Source organism: Balaenoptera acutorostrata, chromosome 3 (assembly GCF_949987535.1).
Source record: "Balaenoptera acutorostrata chromosome 3, mBalAcu1.1, whole genome shotgun sequence".
In the NCBI taxonomy this organism is placed as follows: domain Eukaryota; kingdom Metazoa; phylum Chordata; class Mammalia; order Artiodactyla; family Balaenopteridae; genus Balaenoptera; species Balaenoptera acutorostrata.
In genome coordinates this window covers 96,086,634-96,112,012 of record NC_080066.1, presented here as the reverse complement: position 1 = coordinate 96,112,012, position 25,379 = coordinate 96,086,634, and the positions used below count along the sequence as shown (strand labels likewise).

Here is a 25,379-nt window from a genome sequence, read left to right as displayed (position 1 = left end):
GGCTCTAGGACCCCCTGAATGCACAGCTGGGGGAGGCTGTCAGAGCCAAGCTGTTGAGGCCCAGAGAGGGGCAGTGACTTGCCCACAGTGGTTAGGGACAGAGTGGACTGGGAGGCCTGAGCCCCAAACTATTTGCTCTGACGTCTCATCTTCTCCAGACAACCAGACTCTTGGCTTCAGTTTCTGTCCTTTCTCTGGAAGTGGGACAAAGGAGCCAGGAGCCAGGCCAAGAAGCTGTCAGGGCTGTTCCCAAACCTCAGGAGGCTGGAATCCCAAGGTCCACAACCAGGTAAACACAGGCCAGCGCTGATACCTCTCGCTTGGCTCTTGATAGTTTCCTCCAAATCAGTTCCCCACTATTATCTTGCTTATAGTGGGCCCTGCAGGCCCCCTAGGAACCAGGGAGGGGCAGAGAGTACTAGCCCCACTTCACAACTGGGAGAAACTCAGACAAGGAAGAAGGCAGTAATTTGCCCAAAGTCGCCCTGCGAGTCAGGGATAGGACTGGAAAAGGAGAACCTGTGGGAGGGATGGTCCAGTGGTTAAGACTCCGCGCTCCCAGTGCAGGGGGCCTGGGTCCCATCCCTGGTCAGGGAACTAAATCCTGCATGCCACAACTAAGGCCCTGCATGCCACAGCTAAAAGATCCTGCACATGGCAACAAAGATCCCATGGGATCTTAGTGCTGCAACTAAGACCCGGGGCAGCCAAATAAATAAATAATTTTTTTTTTAAAAAAAGGAGAACCCATGGGAGGTGGGGTGGTCAGCAGAGCACATGGCCTGTTGGGCAGGGGTGGAATGGTGCCATGGGGAGAAAAATGCACACAGCCTCAGGAATCGAGGGTCCCCTGTCTCACCAGGAGAGTGATCTCGCCATCCCAGGAGGGAGACCTCTGAGGACAGGCTCTGCTTGCTCCCCAACCGGTGCGGGGTCCTGGGGGTGGGGAACGGAAGATGGGCAGAGGAGCGGAACATGGTCACAGAGAATACAGATCTGAGGGAGAAACTAATCATGGGTCAGGCTGCTTGCTTTTCTGCCAGAGTCAAGGGGCCCCAGGGAATCCCTATGCAGCACAGCGCCCAAGGCTCCCCTGCTGCCCCTCACTGCCGAGGGGCCAGGGAGTCATCTGGACACCTGGGGACAGAAGCAGATTGGTGCAGGCAGGGGTCAAGGAAGCCACAGAGCTGGCCAGTCAAGGAGGCCAGTGACTGGCTCTGCCTTCCAGAGGGGTTATGTGTAGGGTGACCATAAACCCAGGTTATTAATAGAGTTCGCATACAATCTCAAAACTATCCTGAGTCTGACAATGAATTCCACTGTCATCCCAATTAGGGGACAAATCTGTTCAGTGGAGGAAGCCTTGAGAACATTCCACCAGGAGGGCACGCCTGGTTCAATGCTAACATCTCTCCTCACATCCCACTTCCAGCCCTGTCTCCCTCTGCCCCGCTCCCGAGCCTAGGAAAACCTAATCTGTCCCCTAAACTATGCTTCCCAGCCCTGCCCTCTGAGAGATCCATTTCTAGGGGGCAGAACCCCCCAAGTGACACACCAGAAAGAATCTTGGACCCAGGGTCAGGCCCCAGGTGCAAGCCCCATCTGCTTCACCTTGGTCGTGTGGCTCTGTGCTTCAGTCTCCTCATCTGAGAATTGGAGCTAATAAGAGCCGTCTGGCCCATCTTGAAGTTCGGTTGTAAGAATGGAAGGCGATAATGGAGGAGACCAGGCTGCCTAAGCATTGCCACGTACAGGGACAGAAAGCAGTGGTTTCCTGGGACAGCCAGCACTGCCCAGGCCTGGGAAGTCACTCCCTACTGTTGCCATAGCGTGACTAATGTGGCTCCTCGGCTGGCTGGGTTCCGCTCACCGGAGGATCTGGCCCAGGCCCAAGGAGGGCGCTGACAGTGCAGCCCTGCTGGGAGCTGGGTTTCCTGGCAGCCAGGCACAGTGGGCAGGTCTGACCTGTGAGAGCCTGGTTCCCGCCTGGGGCCTGGGCTGGTTGCAAAAGGGGCCGGTGCTCCTGACGCACATTGCTCTCGGTCTCACTCTCCCAGGCTGGTTCCCAGGAAAATGAGGAGCTCAGAGGGTGTGTCACCTCTGCCCTGGGCACCACTCTGCTCCCAGGGGGAAAGGAAGCCAGGCCCAGCTCCCTCAGGTGTTCACACACTTACACACCAGCCTAGCGCGCATGCCCAGAACAAAGATGCACGTGGAGAGAGACCCCTCACACAGGCCCACACAGAACTGAACCTGGGCACACACAGACACATAGGCATACAGCCCTCAAGAAACGAGGCCCAACCTAGATGTGCACACACAGGCACAGAGACCAACTCACACACCCAGACACACACATAGAGTTGTGTATAATACACACTCCTAAGGGCAGACATTGTGTGGATACACAGACTTACACGTTCAGAGCTATACACATCTCACCTAGACACCCACATTTACAGACATGGATACACAGACTGCACATATATAGAATGATTCAGAGGTTTGCACAAAGGTGATACCCACTTGAAATACACAAGAGCAAAAACAGGGACACAGAGGAACGTACATGAACACCAATATGTCATATATACACACCTTGTCATCATTTAGTATTTACTGAACACCCACAATCTGCTAGTCATGCACCAAGAGAAAGAGCCCCCCACGAGTCACATAGACACAGAAACTCAAGTTCCCTCATAAGTGCCACTTGGGATTATATGGGGGCCCTGTCTCCAGGCCAAAGATGAAGGACATTTTTTTCTGTAGTTGGTCACCAACCCATGGTGGAAAAAATAATCAACTGTGGATATAGTCTTATTTATAAAAGAAAAAAACTATTTAAAGGAAAACAACCTAATTGCCCCCAAATGGGGATCTAGTTGAAGAAATTATGGTCAGGGTGAAATAGTAAACAAACATACATATATGGTTACAGATTCTGGTCAGAGTTAATAATGACACGAAAAAACGGTTAAAATTTTAAACAAACAGAAAAACACCCCAAAATACAAAATTGTATATACAGCATAATCACAAGAAATATTTCAAAAATATGCATAGAAGAAAAGACTGAAAGGAAGTACATCAAAACGTTATTACTGGGCTTCCCTGGTGGCGCAGTGGTTAAGAATCCACCTGCCAATGCAGGGGACACAGGTTCGAGCCCTGGTCCAGGAAGATCCCACATGCCGCCGAGCAACTAGGCCCATGCACCACAACTACTGAGCCTGCGCTCTAGAGCTGGTGCTCCGCAACAAAAGAAGCCACCGCAATGAGAAGCCCACGCGTTGCAATGAAGAGTAGCTTGAGCCCGCGTAAAGCAACGAAGACCCAATGCAGCCAAAAATAAGTAAATAAAATTAAAAAAAAAAAGACTGTTAGTACATTTTCAATCTTCTAGTTCTTCAGATTTTCCAATTTTTCTATAAACATTTATTATGGAAAAAGAAAATAGACATTTTAAAAAATCAGCTAAGAGTTGGTTAAAGAGATATTAAAAATAATTTACATTAGTAAGCACTAATGTAAGACTGTATATGTAAGAAACATACACTTTTATCCATTTAATATAATCAATGTTCCTTTAAATTTAGATTCAAGAGCAGAGAAAGCAGAGGAAAAGAGGCAAATGAAAGAGAGATAAAGAGGTAAAAACAGCCCCAGAAAAGTAGAGAGAGGCCGCATTATAGAGAGAAACAGAAGCAGAATGAGACAATGGTTTTGGAACCAGAGGTAAATCATTTTTGCTCTGCATGGGCTTGGGCCCCCATGCCTCAGAGGGCCTTTCCAGCAAGCCATTGCTTTTTAGGGCTGTCTTCAGGCCTCAGTGACACAAACCTGGAGATGAACTTTATCCTCAGGATCCCCTGCAGGGCTCACTGCTTGGCTTTTTTATCTTAGGCACTTAATGGCCAGCAGCAAACATTGCCTGAGCTCAAGACCCTGTGGGAGCACATGGGCATGAGTGGGACTTTTTCTCTGTTTAGCTGGAGAGATGTGACCAAATTCGGTGTCCCTTCAATGTGCCAAGAGAGCAGTGCGGACAGTAATACAGGTCCTGGAGAAGGGGAGTATTGATTGGAAAATGGTTAAAGGAGAAACAGGGCATCTGGGGGATTGGGGGGTGTGGAGGTGGGGCACTTTCTAGAGGATTTGGCAAAAGCAAAGACTTGGAGTCAGAAGTAAAAAATTATTGGGGATCAGGGAGTGGGGATCACTGGGACAAGCTGGCCTTGTCCGGGTTCTTGTCAGATTTGAGGTCCTGAGTACTGAAATGAGAAGCTGGGAGTTCATTGCAGGCAGTGAGAGGTAGTAACAGTCTTGAGTCAGGGAGGTGCCAGAGGATAAGGAAGCAGCGCTAGGGGGACTGGAGTGGGAAGCGGCAGTGGCAGAGATGTAGGAGCGAGGCTGACAAGGCTCAGTGACCCAGCAGGAGAGGAGACATAGTGACATGGATGTGCTGGTACCATCAGAGAATTAGGGAAGAAGTTGGAGGTGGGGCGGCCCAAAGATCACCTGTTGAGGCTTCCTCCCCTGACCCATGGCACCTCTAAGTCCCCTTGGAGCCGTTTGAAAACCTCTAATCCAGAGTCTTGAGTGTTTCATTTTGCAAATGAGGAAACTGAGGCACAGAGAAGGAAAAAAAAAATTGCCTAAGGTCATGGTTGATGCTAGAGCCTGAACTTGAACCAGGAAGGGAGTGTGCCAGGCTGGGTTGAGGTAACGGCAGGCCACGGAGCAGGGGTGTGAGACCCCCATCAAGGCCTGGCTGCAGTGGTGCAGCTCAGCACCTCCACCTGAGGGGGCAAGGGGACAAAAGGAGACAGGTGGCTGGAGTTCTGGGGGGTGGGCCCAGGTGGGACAGAAGCTGGACAGTCTTGGCTAAAACTAAACTTGGGGATTATCTGAGGTTTCACTTGGCTAGGGTTTCTGTCCCTCAGCCGTGCTCTTTCTCACATACACAACTTCCTGCAGAGGGAGCTGCGCAGGGAGAGAGTGCTCACCTGGCCCATTAGTTGCCTAGCAGGTGTTCCAGGTGTCCCAGGAAACACCTCTCCACATAAATAACACTTACCCATGTACCTACTCTGGAGTTTGCAAAGTGCTCTTGTAGCCACTTAGTAATAACATCTCACTTGCGATATTACCGTTGTTCTCTGAGCCTCTCTTTCCTTATGGGTAAAATAAAGTGGTGACCCCCTGCCCCCAAATGTGCCCATTAAAGTTCCTTCCAGCTCCAATTCCAGGGAATGTTCTCTGGATCCCTGCTCCCCTCCAAGTCCTCAATCAATGAATGCTCACTCTCAAAGGATTTCTGGGACCAATCTTCTATTTAAGTTGTTGACAACTGGCATCCTGACCTTCACTGGGTCCTTATGTGGACTTTGAGTGCTAAGGCTGAAGACTGGGTCCAACCAACCCAAGTCCAAGAAGTTTGGCCAGTGGTTGAGGTTTAAGCTGTATATGGGGGTCCCTTCATGCTCAGGGTCTGAACCAGGGGGCCACCCCAACCTGAGACCCTGGGCCCTGTGGACTGTTGGAAGGATCAGAGAAGGAAGGTTAGAAGGCTCAGGATTGCCCCAGAGCCCAGCGCTGAGCACTGTACTCTAGAAGGGAGGGGGAGAGGGGAGGGGCACCACCCGCCTGGTGAGGTCATGGGAAAGCAGCTCTGGCGCTGACACCTGGGGAAACCCGTTTCCAGGCTGCTTCCCACGCTAGCTTTCCTGGGAACCAGCTAAGCCCTAAGCGGGGAGCTCCCAACCCGCACCCCCCCCAGTCCAGTTCCCATCACACTGTCCCATCTAGTCCAGCCCGCACCTTTCGATCTAGCCTCATTCCTTTGGTACCCAACCTGCCTCCATCCAAACTGTTGGGCCTTGAGGGACCAATGTGCTGACCCCTGCAGGAAATGACACAGAGACAGCAGCTTCAGAAACTTAAGGCTTTATTTGCAGACTCCGCACTGCCTTATCTTCTAGGTTGTGACCTTGGAGAAAGCCCCTTCTTCCTTCAGGCTCCAATTTGCAGCTCCTCCCCCTCCTCTTGCTGGGCCTTGTCTCTCACTTCCTGCCCCACTCCTGGCCTAGCCAGTTTGGGCAGTGCCTAGGGAGCACTGAGACCCAGTTCTTCCCAGGGACCAGCCCTACCCTCCCTGGCCCTGGGGGTTGAGGACAGCCCAGGTGGCAGCCTTGCTCCTCAGCTGCCCCACTTCTCTGCTCTCCTTCTTTCTCTTCTTCCTTCCAAGCCTAGCCCTCTCGTCTGCCTCCTCCTCCCCAGCATGCCTCCAGTCCCAAGGCTCCAAGCCTTTACTTTCGGATCCCTCTCAATCTCTCACTGACCTCTGTCTTACCCGATCCATCCTAAACTTCTCTCCAATTCAGGGCCGGATGCCTTCCAGCCCTCCAAGATGCCCAGCTGTTCCCCAGGCTCTTCCTCACCCCTGTGCCAAGGAGCGGGTGGGGACCACCAGGAGGGGTCCTAATTCAGCCAGATTGACCTGAGGGCCCATGATAAGAAACTGGGTATTGGATCCCAAACTGCTTGGAGGCAGCTGACACTGTTAGGATCATCCCATGAAAATCAAAGTACTGGGATTTCTCTGTACTTGAGAAATCCAAGTCAGAGAAATCCACAGAAATCCAAGTCAGAGCCATCCCTCCTCCAGGCCCTAGGTTCACCCTGGCACATAAGAGTGGGCAGTTGGAGGCTGTGTCGCCACAGTGTTCAGATGGGAACTGAGTCCCATGGAGGTGGCCTGGCCCTGCCAGCAGGTCCCTCAAAGGCTCCGTGCCCCAGGTTCTAGAAGTCTGTGGCCATTGGCCTACTGATCATTTTGCTGCCACAGCTCTTCAAACAAAGCAGAAGAACTTCTTCCAGCGGCAGCGGGAGAGGGTGCGCACACCTTTGGCGTTCAGTTTCTTCTCCAGCCGGGCTTTGTGCTCAATGGCACTGAGAATGGCCGAGTCAAACACCTCCTTCAAGTTCTTCTGCGTCAAGGCAGAGCACTCCAGGTAGCAGCAGGCCCGGATCTTCTCAGCCAGGCCCTGAGCCTGGGGTTGAGGCACGGGGCCTTTCCGGCCTCCCTGGTCCAGCTGAATCAGTACATTGACATCGTCCCTCAGGTCGGCCTGGGTGCCCACCAGCAGCACGGGCGCCTGGGGGTTGTGAGTGCGGATCTCTGGCAGCCATTTCTCTGTGATGTTTTGGAAGGAGCTGGGCTGCACCACGCTGAAGCAGACCAGGAAGACATCCGTATCCGGGTAGCAGAGGGAGCGAAGGCGATCAAAGTCTTCCTGGGATGGAAAGGCCAGGCCATTAGTAGGGTTATTCCCTGCCCCTGGACGCGGGAATCCTCTTGTCATCTGAGGTTGGAGACTGAGACTCGTAACTAAGGGCCCAAGGCCTTCTCCATTCCTGATGGATCTGGGGTCCTCCCAGCCTCCAGCCCACCTCACCCCAGACCAGCAAAGGCCGCTCCCGACTTCTCTCACCTGTCCCGCTGTGTCCCAGAGCTCAATGCGCACCGGGGCTCCATCAATCAGGACTTGCACTGCAGAGGAGGGTCAGGGGAAAGTCTGAGTTAGAGCGTCCTGGATCCCACCAGGCCTCACCAGCGCCACCTCGGGGCCTGCTCCCGCCAGCCCCCCCAGCGGTTTCTGTGCACTCGTGCCTCGGCGCCAGCCCCAGCCCCCGGTGCACAACCCCACCCCCGGCCACGCGGCCGCCGGGGCCGTTGAACTTACCGGAGAAGGTGTCCAGCGCTGTGGGCCGGTAGCGCGCGGGGTACCCATTGCAGGTGTAGCTGACAATAAGGCTGCTCTTGCCCACGGCGCCGTCGCCCACCAGCACGCACTTGATGCCCAGCTCTGGGGACGCGCTGCCCCGCCGCGAGGGAGGGGTCGGGGCCCGGAGCGGGGACGACTCGGCCTCGCTTAGCTCCCGCGGGGGCATGGCCCGCTCCGGGGACAGCCGGGGACCAGGCTCCGCTGTGCTCGGTGAAGCAGCGTCCGTAGGCTGCCTCTGACTGAAATCTGCCGAGACCCGGCTCAACCGCCAGCAGCTACCCACGGGTATATGTGGGGGCCCCGCCTACCTCATCTGCATGTCTTGTGCGGCCTCGGGCCCCGCCCACCCTCCAGGCCTCCTCCGGGACCTCCCTCTGCAGCGCACCGCAAGAGGTCAGGCAATCTGTCACACCCGGAGGAAGAGAGGCAGGCCGAAAACTGACGCTCGGAGAATCACACAGGTACGAGGACAAAGACTCGCCCAAATGAGGCAGATCTAGGTATCTTGGCAGAGAAAGATATCCAGGATTTATTGTTAGGAGGAAGAAGCAAATTGCAGAACACATAATGCAGCATGTTCAAATTAAACTTTGTTCAAATTAAAACAAAAGACTAGACATATGTTTGTACGAGTATAAAAAAGTCTGGATAATAATTTTATTAATTAATGATTTTTTTTAAATATAGAGATCATGAAGAGGCAGAAGTTAAACTCAGGCGTGAACTCAGCAGGCAGGAATTTAACGACCCCCTTCCACCGAAGAGCTTCCTCTAGACTCAGCCTGAAGGCAGGCTTTAAACACCTTCACTCTGCTCCTCTAAAGGAACTCAGGGTGCTGGAGAAGCTAGCTGGGGAGGATCTTCAAGGACAGTCCTCCAATTGAATATTTTCTAAATCCCCAAAGTTCCTAATATTATCTTTATCATCATCATCATCAAAAGCACATAGTAATTACCTATTTTCTGATGCTGTTCTGGGCCGCCCACTGTCCTTGCCTTAGAAGGAGTTTACAGACAGAGACATGATATCCCAGGTAGCCCTAAGAAGGTCACCAAGAGAGCAAGTGAAAAATAGCCTGATGCTAATTTCATCTCTTTATTGCAGCCACACCAAGTGACACCAGGCCCAGAATCCTTTCTCTGAATTCCAAGCCTGTACAAAGATCTCAGCCTACACAAAGATCACTGAAAACACCTCATTCATGAGTCGTTGAAGGGAGAGTGTTGGGAGGCAGATAGGGCAGTGAATATTAAAGAAAAGATATGATCCAATTTTTCAAACAGTTGGTAGGATAAAAATCCCTAAGTCAAAATCTCTAAATCTCTTGAAAAAAGTCTCAGGACCCCTGGTTTTTATTTATTTTTCTTTTTTTCCCCCACTGTTGGTCAAAAGTTGAGGACAACTAGAACATTGCTGATTTAACCATTTAAAGCTTGACTGTGGGGAAATGGCAGGATCCCCAGTATCCACTTCTGCATCCCAATGTCTGCATCCTACATTCCCTATGTCTGAGTGTCTGGGGATGCTAATAACCCCTAATTATAGCCCCCAATGACTTCTCAGACACATCCACATAAGTTTATTCATCTAGCAAGTGAAAGAAGCCTCAAAGTGTTGTCTTGCCATTGTATCACCCAGGAGGTCTAAAAGCTATTCTTTTTGCTCTCCTGGAAAGGGAGGCAAGAATGGGGATTTGAAAAGACCTAGACATCAAGAGACGTGTCCCAGTATTCCTAGTTCTTCAGTTCATTAGCTGTGTGATTCCTGAGAAATCACTTGCTCCATCTCAGCTATAAAATGCCAGGTGAAGCATATTTATTTCTTAAAGTCCTTCTGGTGCTAGCAATCTGTTATTCAGGGAACCTAGGGAAGTTGCCTCAGCCCAGGTGTCTGGGACAAAATTAACACACACACACATACACACCCAACACAACACACACACACAAATGCTCTTCTTCACAGCACTCTTGTCCTTTTACACAAGCTTTAATAGTTTTATTGTAGCTGAAATTTGAGGGTAATCCTGTTTAATTCTTTCTGCAGGTAGAAGGGATATAAATAATACACAAATACACAAATGGGGGAGGTATCAGCTGGCCATGGTTAAAGCCCTAACTTGGCCTGCAACAGGCCATTCTTCGCTGGCCCCTTGGGTGGGGACACTTTCTAACCTAGGTCGCTCTGTCGGAGCTGGTTTAGGGACAGTCTTGTCAGCAAGAGGGGGAGGGAGGAGACAACCTGGGGAGCTGGTGAGTCATCTATTTCTCAGCTAAGGGCTTGTAATTCTGGCTGCTGCTGCTGGGAGAGTCCCCTCCCGAGGGTGGCTTGAGTCTTATTCCTGCCCACCTGATGGATTATCTGTCCCAACTTCCAGTCAGATACACATTTGCTAAGACTAAAACGTCGCCTTGACTTTCTCCTTGGAGAAATGATTGATTTTAGGATTGGAGTAGGAAATATACAAGATGAGCCTGGAACATTTTGTAGCACAGAAAGTAAGGAAGTGCTAAACAAACAAACAAAACAACAGGAAGGTGGAGATAAGTTAGAGGACACAGGGGCCAACTGAAAGAGCTTCCAAAGGCCAAATCTGGGACAGTTGGAGCAACAAAATAAACCAGTATTGGATTATAACCCAAAGTATAAAATAAATAGCTGCAAGTCTATTCTGATATAAATGATTGAATACATAAATAAATGGGGGATAATAGCCAAATCTCCTGTGAAGAATTCCAAATAATGTATGTAGATACTCCACGCTCAAGGAGGAGTGTAAACCAGCACTCTTGTGGGCTGTGCATAGTGATTTCCTTGCAAAGAGGACAGTCTGAAAAGGGTGGGGAAAAAAGTAACTTTACAGTGGAGAATCCTGACAAACTCTCCCTCAAGCAGGTGATCAAGATTAAGATCAACATTGATAAGTCAAGTTGATAGTATGTACCCTTGATGTGATGTGATGAGAATGACATTTTACCTCTGAAGAATTCCAGCCTAATCACGAGAAAAACATCGGAAAAGTTCCAACTGAGAGACATTCTACAAAATGCTGGCCCAGTACTCCTCAAAACTGTCAAGATCATCAAAAACAAGGAAAGTCTGAAAAACTGCCACAGCCAAGAGGAGCCTAAGGAGACATGACAATTAAATGTAATGTGGTATCCTGGGTGGGATCCTGGAAGAAAAATAGGACATTAGGTAAAAACCAAGGAATTCTGAATAAAATATGGACTTTAGCTAATAATAATATACCAATGCTGGTTCATTAATTGTGACAAATGTACCATACAATGTAAGATATTTATAATGGGGGAATCTGGGTGTGAGATACAGGGAAACCCTGTGCTATCTTCTCAATTTTTCTGTAAATCTAAACTGTTCCAAAATAAAGTGTATTAAAAAACAAAAAAACGGCTTCCCTGGTGGCGCAGTGGTTAAGAATCCACCTGCCAATTCAGGAGACACGGGTTTGAGCCCTGGTCCAGGAAGATCCCACATGCTGCAGAGCAACTAAGCCCGTGCGCCACAACTACTGAGCCTGCTCTCTGGAGCCTGTGAGCCACAACTACTGAGCCCCTGTGCCACAACTACTGAAGCCCACGCGCCTGGAGCCTGTGGTCTGCAAGAGAAGCCACTGCAATGAGAAGCACACGCACCGCAACAAAGAATAGCCCCACTCGCCGCAACTAGAGAAAGCCCGCACACAGCAACAAAGACCCAACACAGCCAAAAATAAATGATAAATAAATTTTAAAAATTAAAAAACTAATAATAAAAAAGTATGGTACTGGAACAAAAACAGACCCATAGATCAATGGAACAGAGTCTATAGAGCCCAGAAATAAACCCTTGCTTATACAATCAATCTACTACAAAGGAGGCAAGAATACACAATGCGGAAAAGACAAGCTTTTCAAAAATGCTGTTGGGAACACTGGACAGCTACATGCAAAAGAATCAAACTGGACTACTTTCTCACACCATATACAAAATAAACTCACAATGGATTAAGATTTAAATATAAGACCTAAAACCATAAAACTCCTAGAAGAAAACATGGGCAGTATGCTCTTTGACATAGGTCTTAGTAATATTTTTTTGGATCTGTCTCCTGGAAAGGGAAACAAAAGCAAAAATAAACAAATGGGACTACATCAAGCTAAAAAGCTTTTGCACATCGAAAGAAACTATCAACAAAACAAAAAGACAGCCTATTGAATGGGAGAAGATATTTGCAAACAATATATTTGATAAGGGGTTAATATCCAAAATATACAAAGAACTCATACAATTCAACGAAGAAAAAAACCAAAACAAAACAACCCGATTAAAAAATGGGCAGAGGACCTGAATAGACATTTTTCTGAAGAAGACACACGGACGGCCAACAGGCACAAGAAAAGATGCTCAACATCACTCATCATAAGGGGGATACAAATTAAAAGCACAATTGTTAGAATGGCTATCATCAAAAAGACAACAAATAACAAATGTTGGTGAGAATGTGGAGAAAAGGGAACACTTGTGAATTATCAGTTGGATTGTAAATTGATGCAGCCACTATGGAAAACAGTATAGAGGTTCCCCCCAAAATTAAAAATAGAACTACCATATGATCCAGCAATTTCACTTCTGGGTATTTACCTGAAGAAAACAAAAACAATAATTCGAAAAGATATATGCACTCCAATGTTCATTGCAGCATTATTTACAGTAGCCAAGGTATGGAAACCACCTAAGTGTCCATTGATAGATGAATGGATAAAGATATGGTATATATGAACAAAGGAATACTACTCAGCCATAAAAAAATGAAACCTTACCATTTGTCACAACATGGATGGATCTAGAGGGTATTATGCTAAGTGAAATAAGTTAGACAGAGAAAGACAAATGCTGTATGACCTCACTTATATGTAGAATCTAAAAAACAAAACAAAACGAAATAGGGACTTCCCTGGTAGTCCAGTGGCTAAGACTCCACGCTCCCAAAGCAGGGGGCCCGGGTTCAATCCCTGGTCAGGGAACTAGATCCCACATGCTGCAGCTAAGACCCAGGGCAGCCAAATAAGTAAATAAATATTTATTAAAATAACAAAAAATAAATAAAAAGAGAGTCATAATTACAGAGAACAAACAGGTGGATGCCAGAAGGGAGGAGGGTGGCAGGGAGTGAAATACTGAGGGGATTAAGAGATACAAACCTCCAGTTATAAAATAAATAAGCCATGAGGATGTAATATACAGCATAAGGAATATGGTCAATAATATTGGAATAACTGTGTGGCAACAGATGGTTACTAGACTTATGGTGATCATTTCATAACATATGCAAATGTCAAATCACTATGTAGTACATCTGAAACTGATGTAATATTGTATATCAACTGTATCAAAAAAACCCCAAAAACCTAAGCCCTACGTTAAAAAAAATTAGCTAGCTTAGGGAGAGTGTAAGATTAATAAAATAGTTTTAATTAGCGGAAAAACGAAACAAAACTAAAACAAAACTAAAACGTGGCCCTGACATTGAATCACGGCAGTCATAACCATTTTGTTTCCAAAGTGTCCAACACAAGGTGTATGGAGCTTTAGACTTGTAAAAGTGCTTTAGTTTGCCCTATCTCACATGATACCCAAGTGCAATTGCTGGGGTGTGTGAGGGGTGTTGGGGGGAGTATACAGGGGCCCAGAGAAGTTAGGGGACTAGCCTCAAGATCAAAGAAGCTAGTAAGTGGCAGACAGTCCCAGAACCAGCAATCCACAGGTTCACACTCAGGTGTGGTCAAATTCTTAGGCATTTCTGTTAAGCCCATATCTTATTTAAAATTACTGCATACATTGGAATACCTACAGCAAAACCTCAGCTCAATAAGAATAAACCAAAAGAAATCTACCTGTACCCCACCACCGTGATTTTTCTATTGCTGAAAAAGGGATTAACAAAAAAGAAAGAGTTTACTCAAAAAGTTCAATGCACAGGCTCTTTGTGAGTGAAATGCACCTCATGTAGCCTTTTTCTATTTCTTCTGCATACTCCACTCCAAAGCTTCCGAATCAGGCCTGCTATTCAGAAGGAGCCCAGAGACTCAATGGGCAGGTCAGAAAGCTTTGAAATAAAAAGAGGATGCAAGAAAAAGAATTTTATATCTAACACTTAATTTCTTTGTCCACCATACTTCAATAAACCTGGGAAGAACACTACTTATTTACCAACATACTGATGATAATACAATAATTAGACTGCACACTCACCAAGCTTTCCATTTAATTAATTGGGTTTTTCTCTACTCGGTGTACTTGTGTCCTGGGAGAGAGTTGGCGGCAAAGTCAGCGGCCTGGGCTGAGTCAGCCTCCTGGTGCCAAGGGAACAGGATCTTGATAGTCAACCCTCCAGCCCCTCCATGCCATCTGTCTCTAGGATCAGGCTGCCTCTGGGGCTTTGGCCCTGCCCTGCCCACTCCCCCGCATCCAGCCTTACTTAGCCTTTGCTTCTCCCTGCCTTTCTCTCCACCCCGTCTCCATCTACCCGATCCCAACTGCTACTGCCCCCCTCAGACAACTCTTTCCTGCCCAGACTTTGCACTCAAGCCCTGGCCAGTATTTTTTTCTTTTTCTTTTCTTTTTTTTAACTGCCTTCAGGAGTTGCCAGCTAAAAACGTTCATGTAAAAGAACTCCCCTCTTCTTTCATTAACAGAGTTCCCCTTCTAACTTCCTGATTTCTGACCACGTAGCACAATTCTCTCAAGCTAATGAATTGGAAGGAGTTGGAGCCGAATAGTCTCCAAACCTCCCAATGCACTTGGACTCCCTCCTCTCCATCCTCCTCTGTCCTCAGTCCTTTTCATGAAGTACTTGACGCCCCTCTTCCTTTTGGCATCCCTTGCCCAAAGAATCACCTCCTGCCTGCCTCCCTGGCTTTGTTTTGCTCATTTCTAGTGCTCTCAGTCTTCCTAAGACAAGTTTATTCTGTCACCCTCCCACTAAAGAACCTATAGTGAATCCCTGTTCGCCATCAGATAGACTGTACAAGTCCCTGCTGGCATCCCACAGCTTCTAATTACAGTACACCCCCAGGATGGGATAAATAGCCACTGAAATAATCCTTAAGAGAACTTCCAATGATGTAGGAAAATGTTCAAAATAATGTTAAATGATACAGAATTATATAAACAGTTTGAGCCCAAGTATTTTTTTTTCCAAGTATTTTTTTTTTAAGTGTACAGTTAGAATAAAAGAGAGTCCTATATGAAGGACATAGACCAAAATGTGGAGAGTCATTGCCATTGGGTGGGAAGCCTGATATATAATGAACACTTAACACATGTTAGCAATTAATATTATGTTGCTTTATCATCATTTTCTCTCCTTTTTCTACAATGAACATGTTATTTTACACCAAAAAAAGTTACTGGGCTTTCCTGGTGGCGCAGCGGTTAAGAATCCGCCTGCCAATGCAGGGGACATGGGTTCGATCCCTGGTCCAGGGAGATCCCACATGCCGCGGAGCAACTAAGCCCGTGCACCACAACTACTGAGCCTGCGCTCTAGAGCCCGTGAGCCACAACTACTGAAGCCCGCTCGCCTAGAGCCCGTGCTCCGCAACAAGAGAAGCCACCGCAATGGGAAGCCCGCGCACCGCAACGAACAGTAGTCCCTGCTCACCGCAACTAGAGAAAGCCCGTGCACAGCAATGAAGACCCAACACAGCCAAAAATAAATAAATAAAATTTAAAAAGTTACTGAAATTAAAAAATATATTTGTCGTATATTTAGAAAAAAAGAGGAAATGCACCAACATGTCAATGACTACCTCTGAATGGCAGGATTATGAATAGTTTGTTCTCATTCATTCCTTCATTCCATGAGGTTCTTTTCGAACCCACTGTGGGGCAGGCACTGTGGAAAGTGCTGAGTGCACATGGATGAACAAAACAGGCCTCATCTCTTCCCCCACCTTGCTCTACCCTACATTAACCTCCCTTCTCTAAACTCCTTGTCTGTTTCTCTCACTTTGAGAACATTATGTGTTTCCTGTGTGCACGTCATATACTTCAAGCAGCTGGGAACAGGGAGGGTCTCATACAACTTCTGGCTCTTACTACCCCAGTCCAGTGGCATCCCACTTAGGAGGAGCTTATTAACTCTTTGTGGAATGAATAAATGAATGGTGAGGCATGATTTGCCAAATGATAAAGAGACTGATAGGCAGGCAGCCCCACCTTCCCTGATGTCACAAGCACTTGTCCAAATGGCCAAGCCCTGGGTTCAGCCAAATCCTCAGTTACTTCTCCTCAAAGACTGGCTCCACTGGCCCAAAGCCTCCTCTTGAATAGAAGTTGGGGCCTGAGACCACCGAGGTCCACTCAGCTCCCTGGGGTTAACCCTAGAGTACGTGTTTTCCTTTGATGATGAGGATGATCATTATGAACATTAGCAACCTTACAAAAAGAGGACCCAATAAACAAGCATTCAATTAATAATGACATCTAAATTCTCTTCTTGGCATTGCTTATATAAATTCGCATTTTACATAGTTTTAATCAGGGACGATATTTACATTGTTTAGCAACTGGTATGGCTGCAGAGAGATGCTAGTCCTTGTGCTGGAGCAGCTTTTTAGAAGATCTCTAGTGTGTCTGATATTAACCCTTTAGTGGCTGGCTCCTGGTGAAGAGTGATGGGGAGGGGCACACTCAGGGAAGTGGATTTTTTTTTTTTTTTTTTTTGGCCACATGGTTGCGGCACATGGGCTCTAGAGCACGTGAGCTTAGCTGCGGCATGCATGTGGGATCTTCGTTCCCCGACCAGGGATTGAACCTGCGTCCCCTGCATTGGAAGGCGGATTCTTAACCACTGGACCACCGGGGAAGTCCTGGAAGTGGATATTTTAACAACTGGTGTGGCCACATCGGTGTGTACCTGCTGAACTTCATCAGTCTGGTTGGGTTTGGAGTGAGTGTGAACCAAGCAAAGAGGGCTTGGAAACAGCCTGCAGAAACAGCAGGAATCAGGCCCAGAAGGGAAAGAGTCTGGTCCATTTTGGAACTAAAACTAGCTCAGCCTGGCCGAGGATAAAAGTGGTGAGAAATGAGCTGGAGAGGGAGGCAGGAGCCCAATCCAGGTCACATCACAGCTTTTCTTTTCCTTCGGGGTTATTTCACTGGCGAACAGCTAGCCTAGGGTGACCAGGACTAGGAGGTATCCTGGGACGCAGAACTTCCAGTGCTAAACCCAGGAGGGCTGGTCTCCCTAACTAGATCTCTTTTTCCTCCTGTTAGTAGGTACAGCCTGCTCTTCAGAAAGACCACAGCAATTGAAACTAGAAACAGAGCAGGATTTTCCAAACCAACATGAAATCAGCTTTCACTATTTTTTGTAAAAGTGCTGATAGAAAGGTACTGGGTTTTGCTCACATTTAAGTTTGTATAAAGCTAGTATCTCTCAATCAACTTCCTTTCCCTGCCTTTATTGCAAATTATGCTTTTGTTAACAAGAGACAAGATAGCTTGACGGTTAAGAGCGTGGGCTCTGGGCCAAAGCACCTAGGTTGGTATCCGGGTTGTGTCCCTTAATAACTGTTGTCTTTTCTGGGCCTCAGTTTCCTTGTCTGTAAAATGGGATTGATTAAAATAGTACCTGCTTCATAGAATGTTGTGAGGATTAAATGAATTATGGAGAATGCTCAGAATAGTGCCTGTACAGAGAGACTGCTCTGCAAGGGTGCACTACTGTTATAATTATCTTCCTCTGGGACAGGGCAAGTTTTTTCAGATGAAGTCATGGCTCCACCTGAGACTGAACAATATAAATTTGTCAGATAAGGTAGATTCGGAATTTTTTCTTCTGTGACCCAGATAGGGAACACAAAAAGTCATCATACTAATACACTGGTGTTGTTATTATCTTTATAGGTGAGGAAACTGAGTCTCCATCGAAGTTAAGTGACTTGCCCAAGGCCTCACGGCTAAGACAGAGCCAGGATCGCAGAACCCCGTCTGTCACTCCACCACCACCCCCTATTCAGTCCTCCCCTTAAGAATGGTGGGCTAGGGGCTTCCCTGGTGGCACAGTGGTTGAGAGTCTGCCTGCCAGTGCAGGGGACATGGGTTCGAGCCCTGGTCTGGGAAGATCCCACATGCCACGGGGCAGCTAAGCCCACGTGCCACAACTGCTGAGCCTGCGCGTCTGGAGCCCGTGCTCCGCAACAAGAGAGGCCGCGATAGTGAGAGGCCCGTGCACCGCGATGAAGAGTGGCCCCCGCTCGCTGCAACTAGAGAAAGCTCTCGCACAGAAACGAAGACCCAACACAGCCAAAAATAAACAAACAAACAAACAAACAAGCAAACAAACAAATAAATAAATAAAAAAGAACGGTGGGCTATGGGGACTTCCCTGGTGGTCCAGCGGGTAAGACTCCATGCTCCCAATGCAGGGGGCCCAGGTTTGATCCCTGGTCGGGAAACTAGATCCCGCATGCATGCCACAACTAAGAGTTCACATGCCGCAACGAAGATCAAGTGTGCCACAACTAAGACCCAGCGCAGTCTTAATAAATAAATAAATAAATCTTGAAAAAAAAAAAAGGAGTCATGGGCTACACCATCAACGGACATGGTTTAGGAAGACATGATATATGTATACACACACACGCACGTGCACGCGTGCGCGCGCGCGCGCACACACACACACACACACAAAATGGAATATTAGCCATAAAAAAGAACGAAATATTGCCATTTGCAGCAGCAAATGGATGGACCTAGAAAATATTATACTTGGTGAAGTAAGTCAGACAAAGACAAATATTATGAAATCACTTATATGTGGAATCTAAAAAATAGTACAAATGAATCTATATACAAAACAGAAACAGACTTATGGACACAGAAAACAAACTTACAGTTACCAAAAGGGAAGGGGGGGAGGGATAAATTATGAGTATGGGATTAGCAGATACAAACTACTACACATAAAATAGATAAGCAACAAGGATTTACTGTATAGCACAAGGAAATATACTCAATATCTTATAATAACCTATAATGGAAAATAATCTGAAGAAAATATATACATAACTGAATCACTTTGCTGTACACCTGAAACTAACCCAATATTGTAAACCAACTATACTTCAATTTTTAAAAACATATTTTAAAAAAAGAGAAGAATTATGGGCTACAAAGCATGTTATCTATTGCTTTATTATCTTTTGTCTTATAAACTCAAATATCCATTCTGACATTTGGGCAGAGATCTTTTGATTTTTTTTAATTTTTATTTTTTAAAAAATATTTCTTTCTTTCTTTATCTGTCTATCTTGGTTGCACCAGGTCTTAGTTGTGGCATGCGGGATCTTTAGTTGCGGTGTGTGGACTCTTAGTTCTGGCATGTGGAATTCCTCTTAGTTGTGGCATGCAGACTCTCTTAGGTGCAGCATGCATGTGGGATCTGGCTCCCCAACCAGGGATCGAACCCGGGACCCCTGCATTGAAAGTGCAGAGTCTTACCCACTGGACCACCAGGGAAGTCCTGTGGGCAGAGATCTTTTTAAAATTTGATATCGCAATCAACTCTACTGAGATATCATTTACATCTAAAATGCACCCATTTTAAGTATATAATTTAATGAGTTTTGACCAATGTATCCACCTACATAATCAACACCACCACAATCAAGATACAAAACATTTCCATCTCCCCTAAAAAGTTCCTTCTTGCTCCTTTCTAGTCAATCCTCCACCCCCATGCCAGGTCCTAGGACAAACACTGATCAGCTTTGTCACTAAGGTTTAGTTTTTGCCTGTTTTAGAATTTCAAATAAACAGAAACATGCTCTGTGTACTCTCTTATGTCTCACTTCTTACACTCAGCCCATTTTTGAGTTTCATTCATGCTTTTGTATGTAAGGCTAGTTTGTTCTTTTTTTATTGCTGAATAGTATTCCATTGTATGGATGTACCACTATTTGTTTATTCTCTTATTGATAGACATTTTTAAAAATAAATTTATTTATTTATTTTTGGCTGCGTTGGGTCTTCGTTGCTGTGCATGGGCTTCTCATTGCAGTGGCTTCTCTTGTTGCAGGACATGGGCTCTAGGCACGAGGGCTTCAGTAGTTGTGGTGCACAGGCTTAGTTGCTCTGCGGCATGTGGGATCTTCCCGGACCAGGGATCGAACCCATGTCCCCTGCATTGGCAGGTGGACTCTTAACCACTGCGCCACCAGGGAAGTCCCTCTTACTGATAGACATTTGAGTTGTTTCCAGTTTGGGGCTATTATGAATAAAGCTGCTATAGACATTCGTGTCCAAATCTTCGTGTGGACATATTTTTTCTTTCTCTCAGGTAAATACCCAGGTATGGAACTGCTGGGTCATAAAGTCAGTGCATGTTAAGTGGCTGTGAGTGGTCACACCATTTTATATTCCCACCAGCAATGGGTTCCACGTTGCTTCACAGCCTCACAACACTACATACTGGTGGTCTTTTTGAACAGTTTGGATTTTACTGTTGTTGTTGTGTTGTTACTCTTGTTCTTAATGTAAAAATCTCATTATTTTTAAAAGTTTGAAAACAGTTTCTGCAAGAGGCCACGTGGATGAGTACAGAGGCAAGTTTTATTCAGACATATGCAGTGTGACGGCATGATGTAAATGCACATTAATGTGTCAAGTCATGCATTAACTCAGCAGGCACTTCCCAAGTACTTACAGTGTGTCAGGTCTTATGATCTATAAGGTTGGAGGCAGGATGAGGGCTGGTTGTTAGATTTTATTGGTTTTCACATAATCAGAGAAGGCTTCCTGGCTGAGGCATCTTTTGAAATGTATCCTAGACTAAGGGATAGATAAGGAGCATAGAAACTGGCTTGGAGGCAGTGCCCTGAAAGCCATTATTCCCTGGGCGCTGTCCCCAAGTGTCTCTAAATGGACTGTGAGAAGGGTTTGGCTTTCAGAGAACTACAGACTGTTAGAGATGGTCTAGTTCTACCCTCACCGTTTACAGTTGAGGAAATGAGAGGAGTTCAGAAGGGCCAGGTGACTTGTTCAGCAGCATCCGGCTGAGTTAGCTTCCATATCCTGAGAAGAAGGGGGTCTGGAGAAACAGCCCGGGAGGGTGGTGGTGGGGAGGGCAACGGCCAGCCTGGGAGGGGCTCCTGGCGAGGTGGTGCTGGTCAAAAGCATGCACCCCACCAAGACTCCCAGACTCCCTAGAAGTGTATAAAACCGTAGGTACTGACAACTAAAACTTTTCATCTTAAGACCACATAGCTGCAGAGAACGCCACTTGTAGCGTACTGTGAATAGTAACGCTTAAATAAAACTATGACCTCATTCTTTTACATATACACATTGGAATCTAAAATACCAAAGGAGTTTGATATTCTAACACATCCATTTAAAATAATGTGAACAAGCTCTACTTGAACAGTTGGAAAGTTTATGTTATTTGTTTTCTCTTTCAGTGCTCCCAGTCTTACTGTAATGTATGTTATGATTGAAAGTTTTATTGGTACTTTATCCTAATTGGGTGTAATTAGTATATACATTTTTTAACATTATAATGTTATATATCTGGTGACTTTGAGGCTCTAAGTCTTAACATTGTTTTCTTTTCAATTAAATTATCATTATAATTATTCAACTCATCAAAACATAAATATATTACACATTTTGATATAGTTACACATAAAAAGTAAAATTATATAAGAAATACATTTTTTGATGAGATGCATCAGACTTTTTTGGTTTTCTTTTCAATTAGTTTATGCATTCATGGATAGAATGCTTGAATGCGACAAAGTTCAGCATCAATTCTCTTACTTTTTTGTTTCGTTTTGTTTAATGTAAGTGCAGAGAAACCTTGTTCACATACATCTTTAGACGGGAATGGAAGGTTTGGTATAGCAATGTTACTTGATTATTTGACTCCCTTCCAAATTATATGCCAAAATGTTAGCAATTATTTTTAATGATGTTTTATTTATTTATTTATTTATTTATTTATTTATTTATTTTGGCTGTGTTGCGTCTTCATTGCTGCGCGCGGGGCTTTCTCTAGTTGTGGCTAGCGGACGCTACTCTTCATTGCGGTGCGTGGGCTTCTTGTTGTGGTGGCTTCTCTTGTTGCAGAGCACGGGCTCTAGGTGCACCGGCTTCAGTAATTGTGGCTCGCGGGCTCTAGAGCGCAGGCTCAGTAGTTGTGGCGCACAGGCTTAGTTGCTCTGCGGCATGTGGGATCTTCCCAGACCAGGGCTCAAACCCGTGTCCCCTGCATTGGCAGGCGGATTCTTAACCACTGTACCACTAGGGAAGTCCCTGTTAGCAATTTTTTTTTCAGTTAGCTAAAACTTGAATAGGTTCTCAAATCGTATTCGAATTAGCAAATTAGAAACTGTTCGATGTTTTCTTGTCACCTGGTTTATTCTCTTTGTGGGAACACCAACAATAATTCCAGTGGTCTCTTTGCGGGGCTCCTGGCAGATTTTTATGCTCTGAAGCAATGTACCATGGGGTGGGGTGGTTTCCATTTCACCATCCTGTTGGGTGAGTGGTGCACTTTTCTTCTGAAGAGTTAGGAGCAGGGGAGGTGGGAGGGGATATGACCTCGCTCCCAGGGGCCTTCTCCTGCTGTTCATTTTTGGCCCAGGGAAACTCTGGACACTTATTCCCTTAAAACTATTTGGTGTACTCTCCTTGGGACCTGTGAACCCCAGTTTGAGGACCACTGACCTGAGGATGCCTTCATTTCCCACCTAGAGAGGTGGAAAAAGTGTCCTATCCCCTCTCACCCGGTGGCTTCTCTGGGGTCTTCACAACCCTGGAAGGTGGTGGGAAGAAAAAGGGCAGGCTGAGTCTATACATGCCTTGGGCAGGGCTTTGTCACTCAGGGAGAGAAGGAATGACAGTAACAGGGAGGGTAGAAGGCTTTTTTGAGAACTGGGACTATTTTAGGTAGTTTTGGAAACATCTGGAAGGGAATCAAACAGGAAGAAGAAGAGATTTACCTCTTACAAAGGGTTATAAAGAGGTGTTCTGAGTGAGCCAAGGACCTTCTTTCCTTCAGCATATTTTAGCAGAAGCCAACAATGTGCCAGCCCTGCGGCAGGAGGGGGTCTGCAAGTCACCTGTCCCTGCCTTCAGTGAGCTTATACTGTACACAGTTGGCCCAGGGAGGGGGAGGGAAGGGAAGAGAGTGGGAGGGGGAGGAAGAAGAGGGGGGAGGGGAAGGAGGGGATGGAGGAAGAGGAGAGAGAGGTGGTGGGGGGAGAAGAGGGGGAGAGAGAAAGAAAGAGAGAGAGGAGTTACTAGGCAGTTGTAATGCAGGGCGATCATAATGTGGGGTGATCAGCACAGAGGGCTGAGGGAGCACCCAGGAGGGGCCCTGATCCTGGCAAGGGGAGGGGTACCAGGGAAGAAGCCAGTCCGGAGGGAGCAAACACCTAAAACCAAATACTCAGGTGTCTGGAGGGGTGGGGTGCATTTTGGGAATATCCTTAGATCAGCACTGAGAGATAAGAACAGACCTGATGAGGAGTTTAACTGGGTATGAGGCAAAGGACTGCTCTGTTTCCTTAATAAGTCTTAACAGCTCTCTCTCGCTCTCTCTCTCTCTCGCTCTCTCTCTCTCTCTCTCTCTACACACATATATTTAATCATATATATGATTAAAATAAAAAATTAAATTTATAAACAAATTCCTAAATCTCCCACACAGAAGAATTCCAAATGATTTGTACTTCACCCTCAAGTGAGCATAAATCTCCACTCCTTAAGTCTCGTCTGTGCATAGTAACTTCCTTCCAAAGAGTACAGTCTGGAAAGGAGGGGAAGAGTAACTTCACAGTGGAGAAACCTGACAAACCTCAGTCAGGGGATCAAGGTCAACATCAACAGTGATAAGTCAGGTTGATGATATGTACCCTTGATATGATGTCATGATAATGGTACTTTACCTCTCAAAACCCCATAACCCCAGTCTAATCATGAAAAAAAGATATCAGACAAATTCCAATAGAGAGCATCCTACCTACCCAGTGTTCCTCAAAATTGTCAAGGTCACCTAAAACAAGGAAAGTCTGAAAAACTGCCACAGTCAAGAGGAGCCTAAGGAGACATGATGACTAAATATAAGGTCATATCCTGGATGGGATCCTGGAACAGAAAGAAGATATTAAGTAAAAACTAAGGAAATCTGAATAAAGTATGGACTTTAGTTAATAATAATGTATCAATTTTAGTTCACGAATTTTAACAAATGTACCATAGTAATGGAAGATGTTCATAAGGGAAACGATGTGAAGTTTATGGAAACTCTCCATTATCTTCTCACTTTTTCTATAAATGTAAAACCGTTCTAAAAAAGAAAGTCTAAACAACAACAACGACAACAACAAAACCTCTTTTAAAAAAAGTAATTACTGGGCTTCCCTGGTGGCGCAGTGGTTAAGAATCCACCTGCCGGGCTTCCCTGGTGGCGCAGTGGTTGAGAGTCTGCCTGCCAATGCGGGGGACGTGGGTTCGAGCCCTGGTCTGGGAGGATCCCACATGCCGCGGAGCAACTCGGCCCGTGAGCCACAATTACTGAGCCTGCGCGTCTGGAGCCTGTGTTCGGCAACGAGAGGCCGCGATAGTGAGAGGCCCGCGCACCGCGATGAAGAGTGGCCCCCGTTTGCCACAACTAGAGAAAGCTCTCGCACAGAAACGAAGACCCAACACAGCCATACATACATAAACAAATAAAAAGAATGTAAGCAGACAAGAGTATCATTAAAAAATTTTTTTAAAAAAAGAATCCACCTGCCGATGCAGGGAACACGGGTTCGAGCCCTGGTCCGGGAAGATTCCACATGCCGCGGAGCAACTAAGCCCGTGAGCCATAACTACTGAGGCTGCGGTCTAGAGCCCGTGCTCCGCAACAAGAGAAGGCAGTGCAATGAGAAGACCACGCACTGCAACAAAGTGTAGCCCCCTATCGCCGCAACTAGAGGACAGCAACGAAGACCCAACGCAGCCAAAAATAAATTTAAAAAAAACAAAAAAAACCCAAACTACTTTGCAGCAACATGGATGGACCTAGAGATTATCATACTAAGTGAAGTAAATCAGAGAAAGACAAGTATCATATGATACCAGTTATATGTGGAATCTAAAAAAATGATACAAATGAACTTACTTACAAAACAGAAACAGACTTACAGGCATAGAAAACAAATTTATGGTTACCAAAGGGGAAATGTAGGGGGGAGGGAAAAATTAGGAATTTGGGATTAACATATACACACTACTATGTATTAAATAGATAAACAACAAGGACCTACTATATAGCACAGGGAACTCTACTCAATACATGGGAAAAGAATCTGAGAAAAAAATATGTATAACTGAATCACTTTACAGTACACCTGAACTAACACAACATTGTAAATTGACTATACTTCAATAAAAAAAAAAAAATCAGATCTACTATCAGCCTAAGGCTTCCTAGTCAGAAACAGTCTCAGATACTCTTAAGTAGAATAAAGAATGCAGACTATTTTTGGGGAATTCCCTGGTGGTCCAGTGATTAGGACTCCGGGGCACAGGTT

At 46.1% G+C, this 25,379-nt stretch overlaps 1 protein-coding gene across 7 annotated transcripts in view; it reads right to left on the bottom strand.

Moving 5' to 3' along the window:
* Nucleotides 1-5,962: 5,962 nt before the first annotated feature.
* Nucleotides 5,963-25,379, bottom strand: part of RHOV (ras homolog family member V) — a 74,597-nt gene continuing 55,180 nt past the window's right edge. For 4 of the 7 annotated variants that reach the window (XM_057542366.1, XM_057542368.1, XM_007180384.2 and 1 more), the window contains 3 exons: nt 7,749-8,294; nt 7,497-7,555; nt 5,963-7,298 (listed from right to left, as the gene is read on the bottom strand). In XM_057542366.1, the coding sequence (XP_057398349.1) occupies nt 6,855-7,298; nt 7,497-7,555; nt 7,749-7,956 (711 nt within the window). In that variant the 5' untranslated portion in view covers nt 7,957-8,294 and the 3' untranslated portion in view covers nt 5,963-6,854. Of the gene's footprint in view, nt 7,299-7,496; nt 7,556-7,748; nt 8,295-8,746; nt 10,916-14,043; nt 14,409-25,379 lie in introns of those variants that run through there. The other 3 variants (XM_057542367.1, XM_057542364.1, XM_057542365.1) reach the window with 3 other exon arrangements.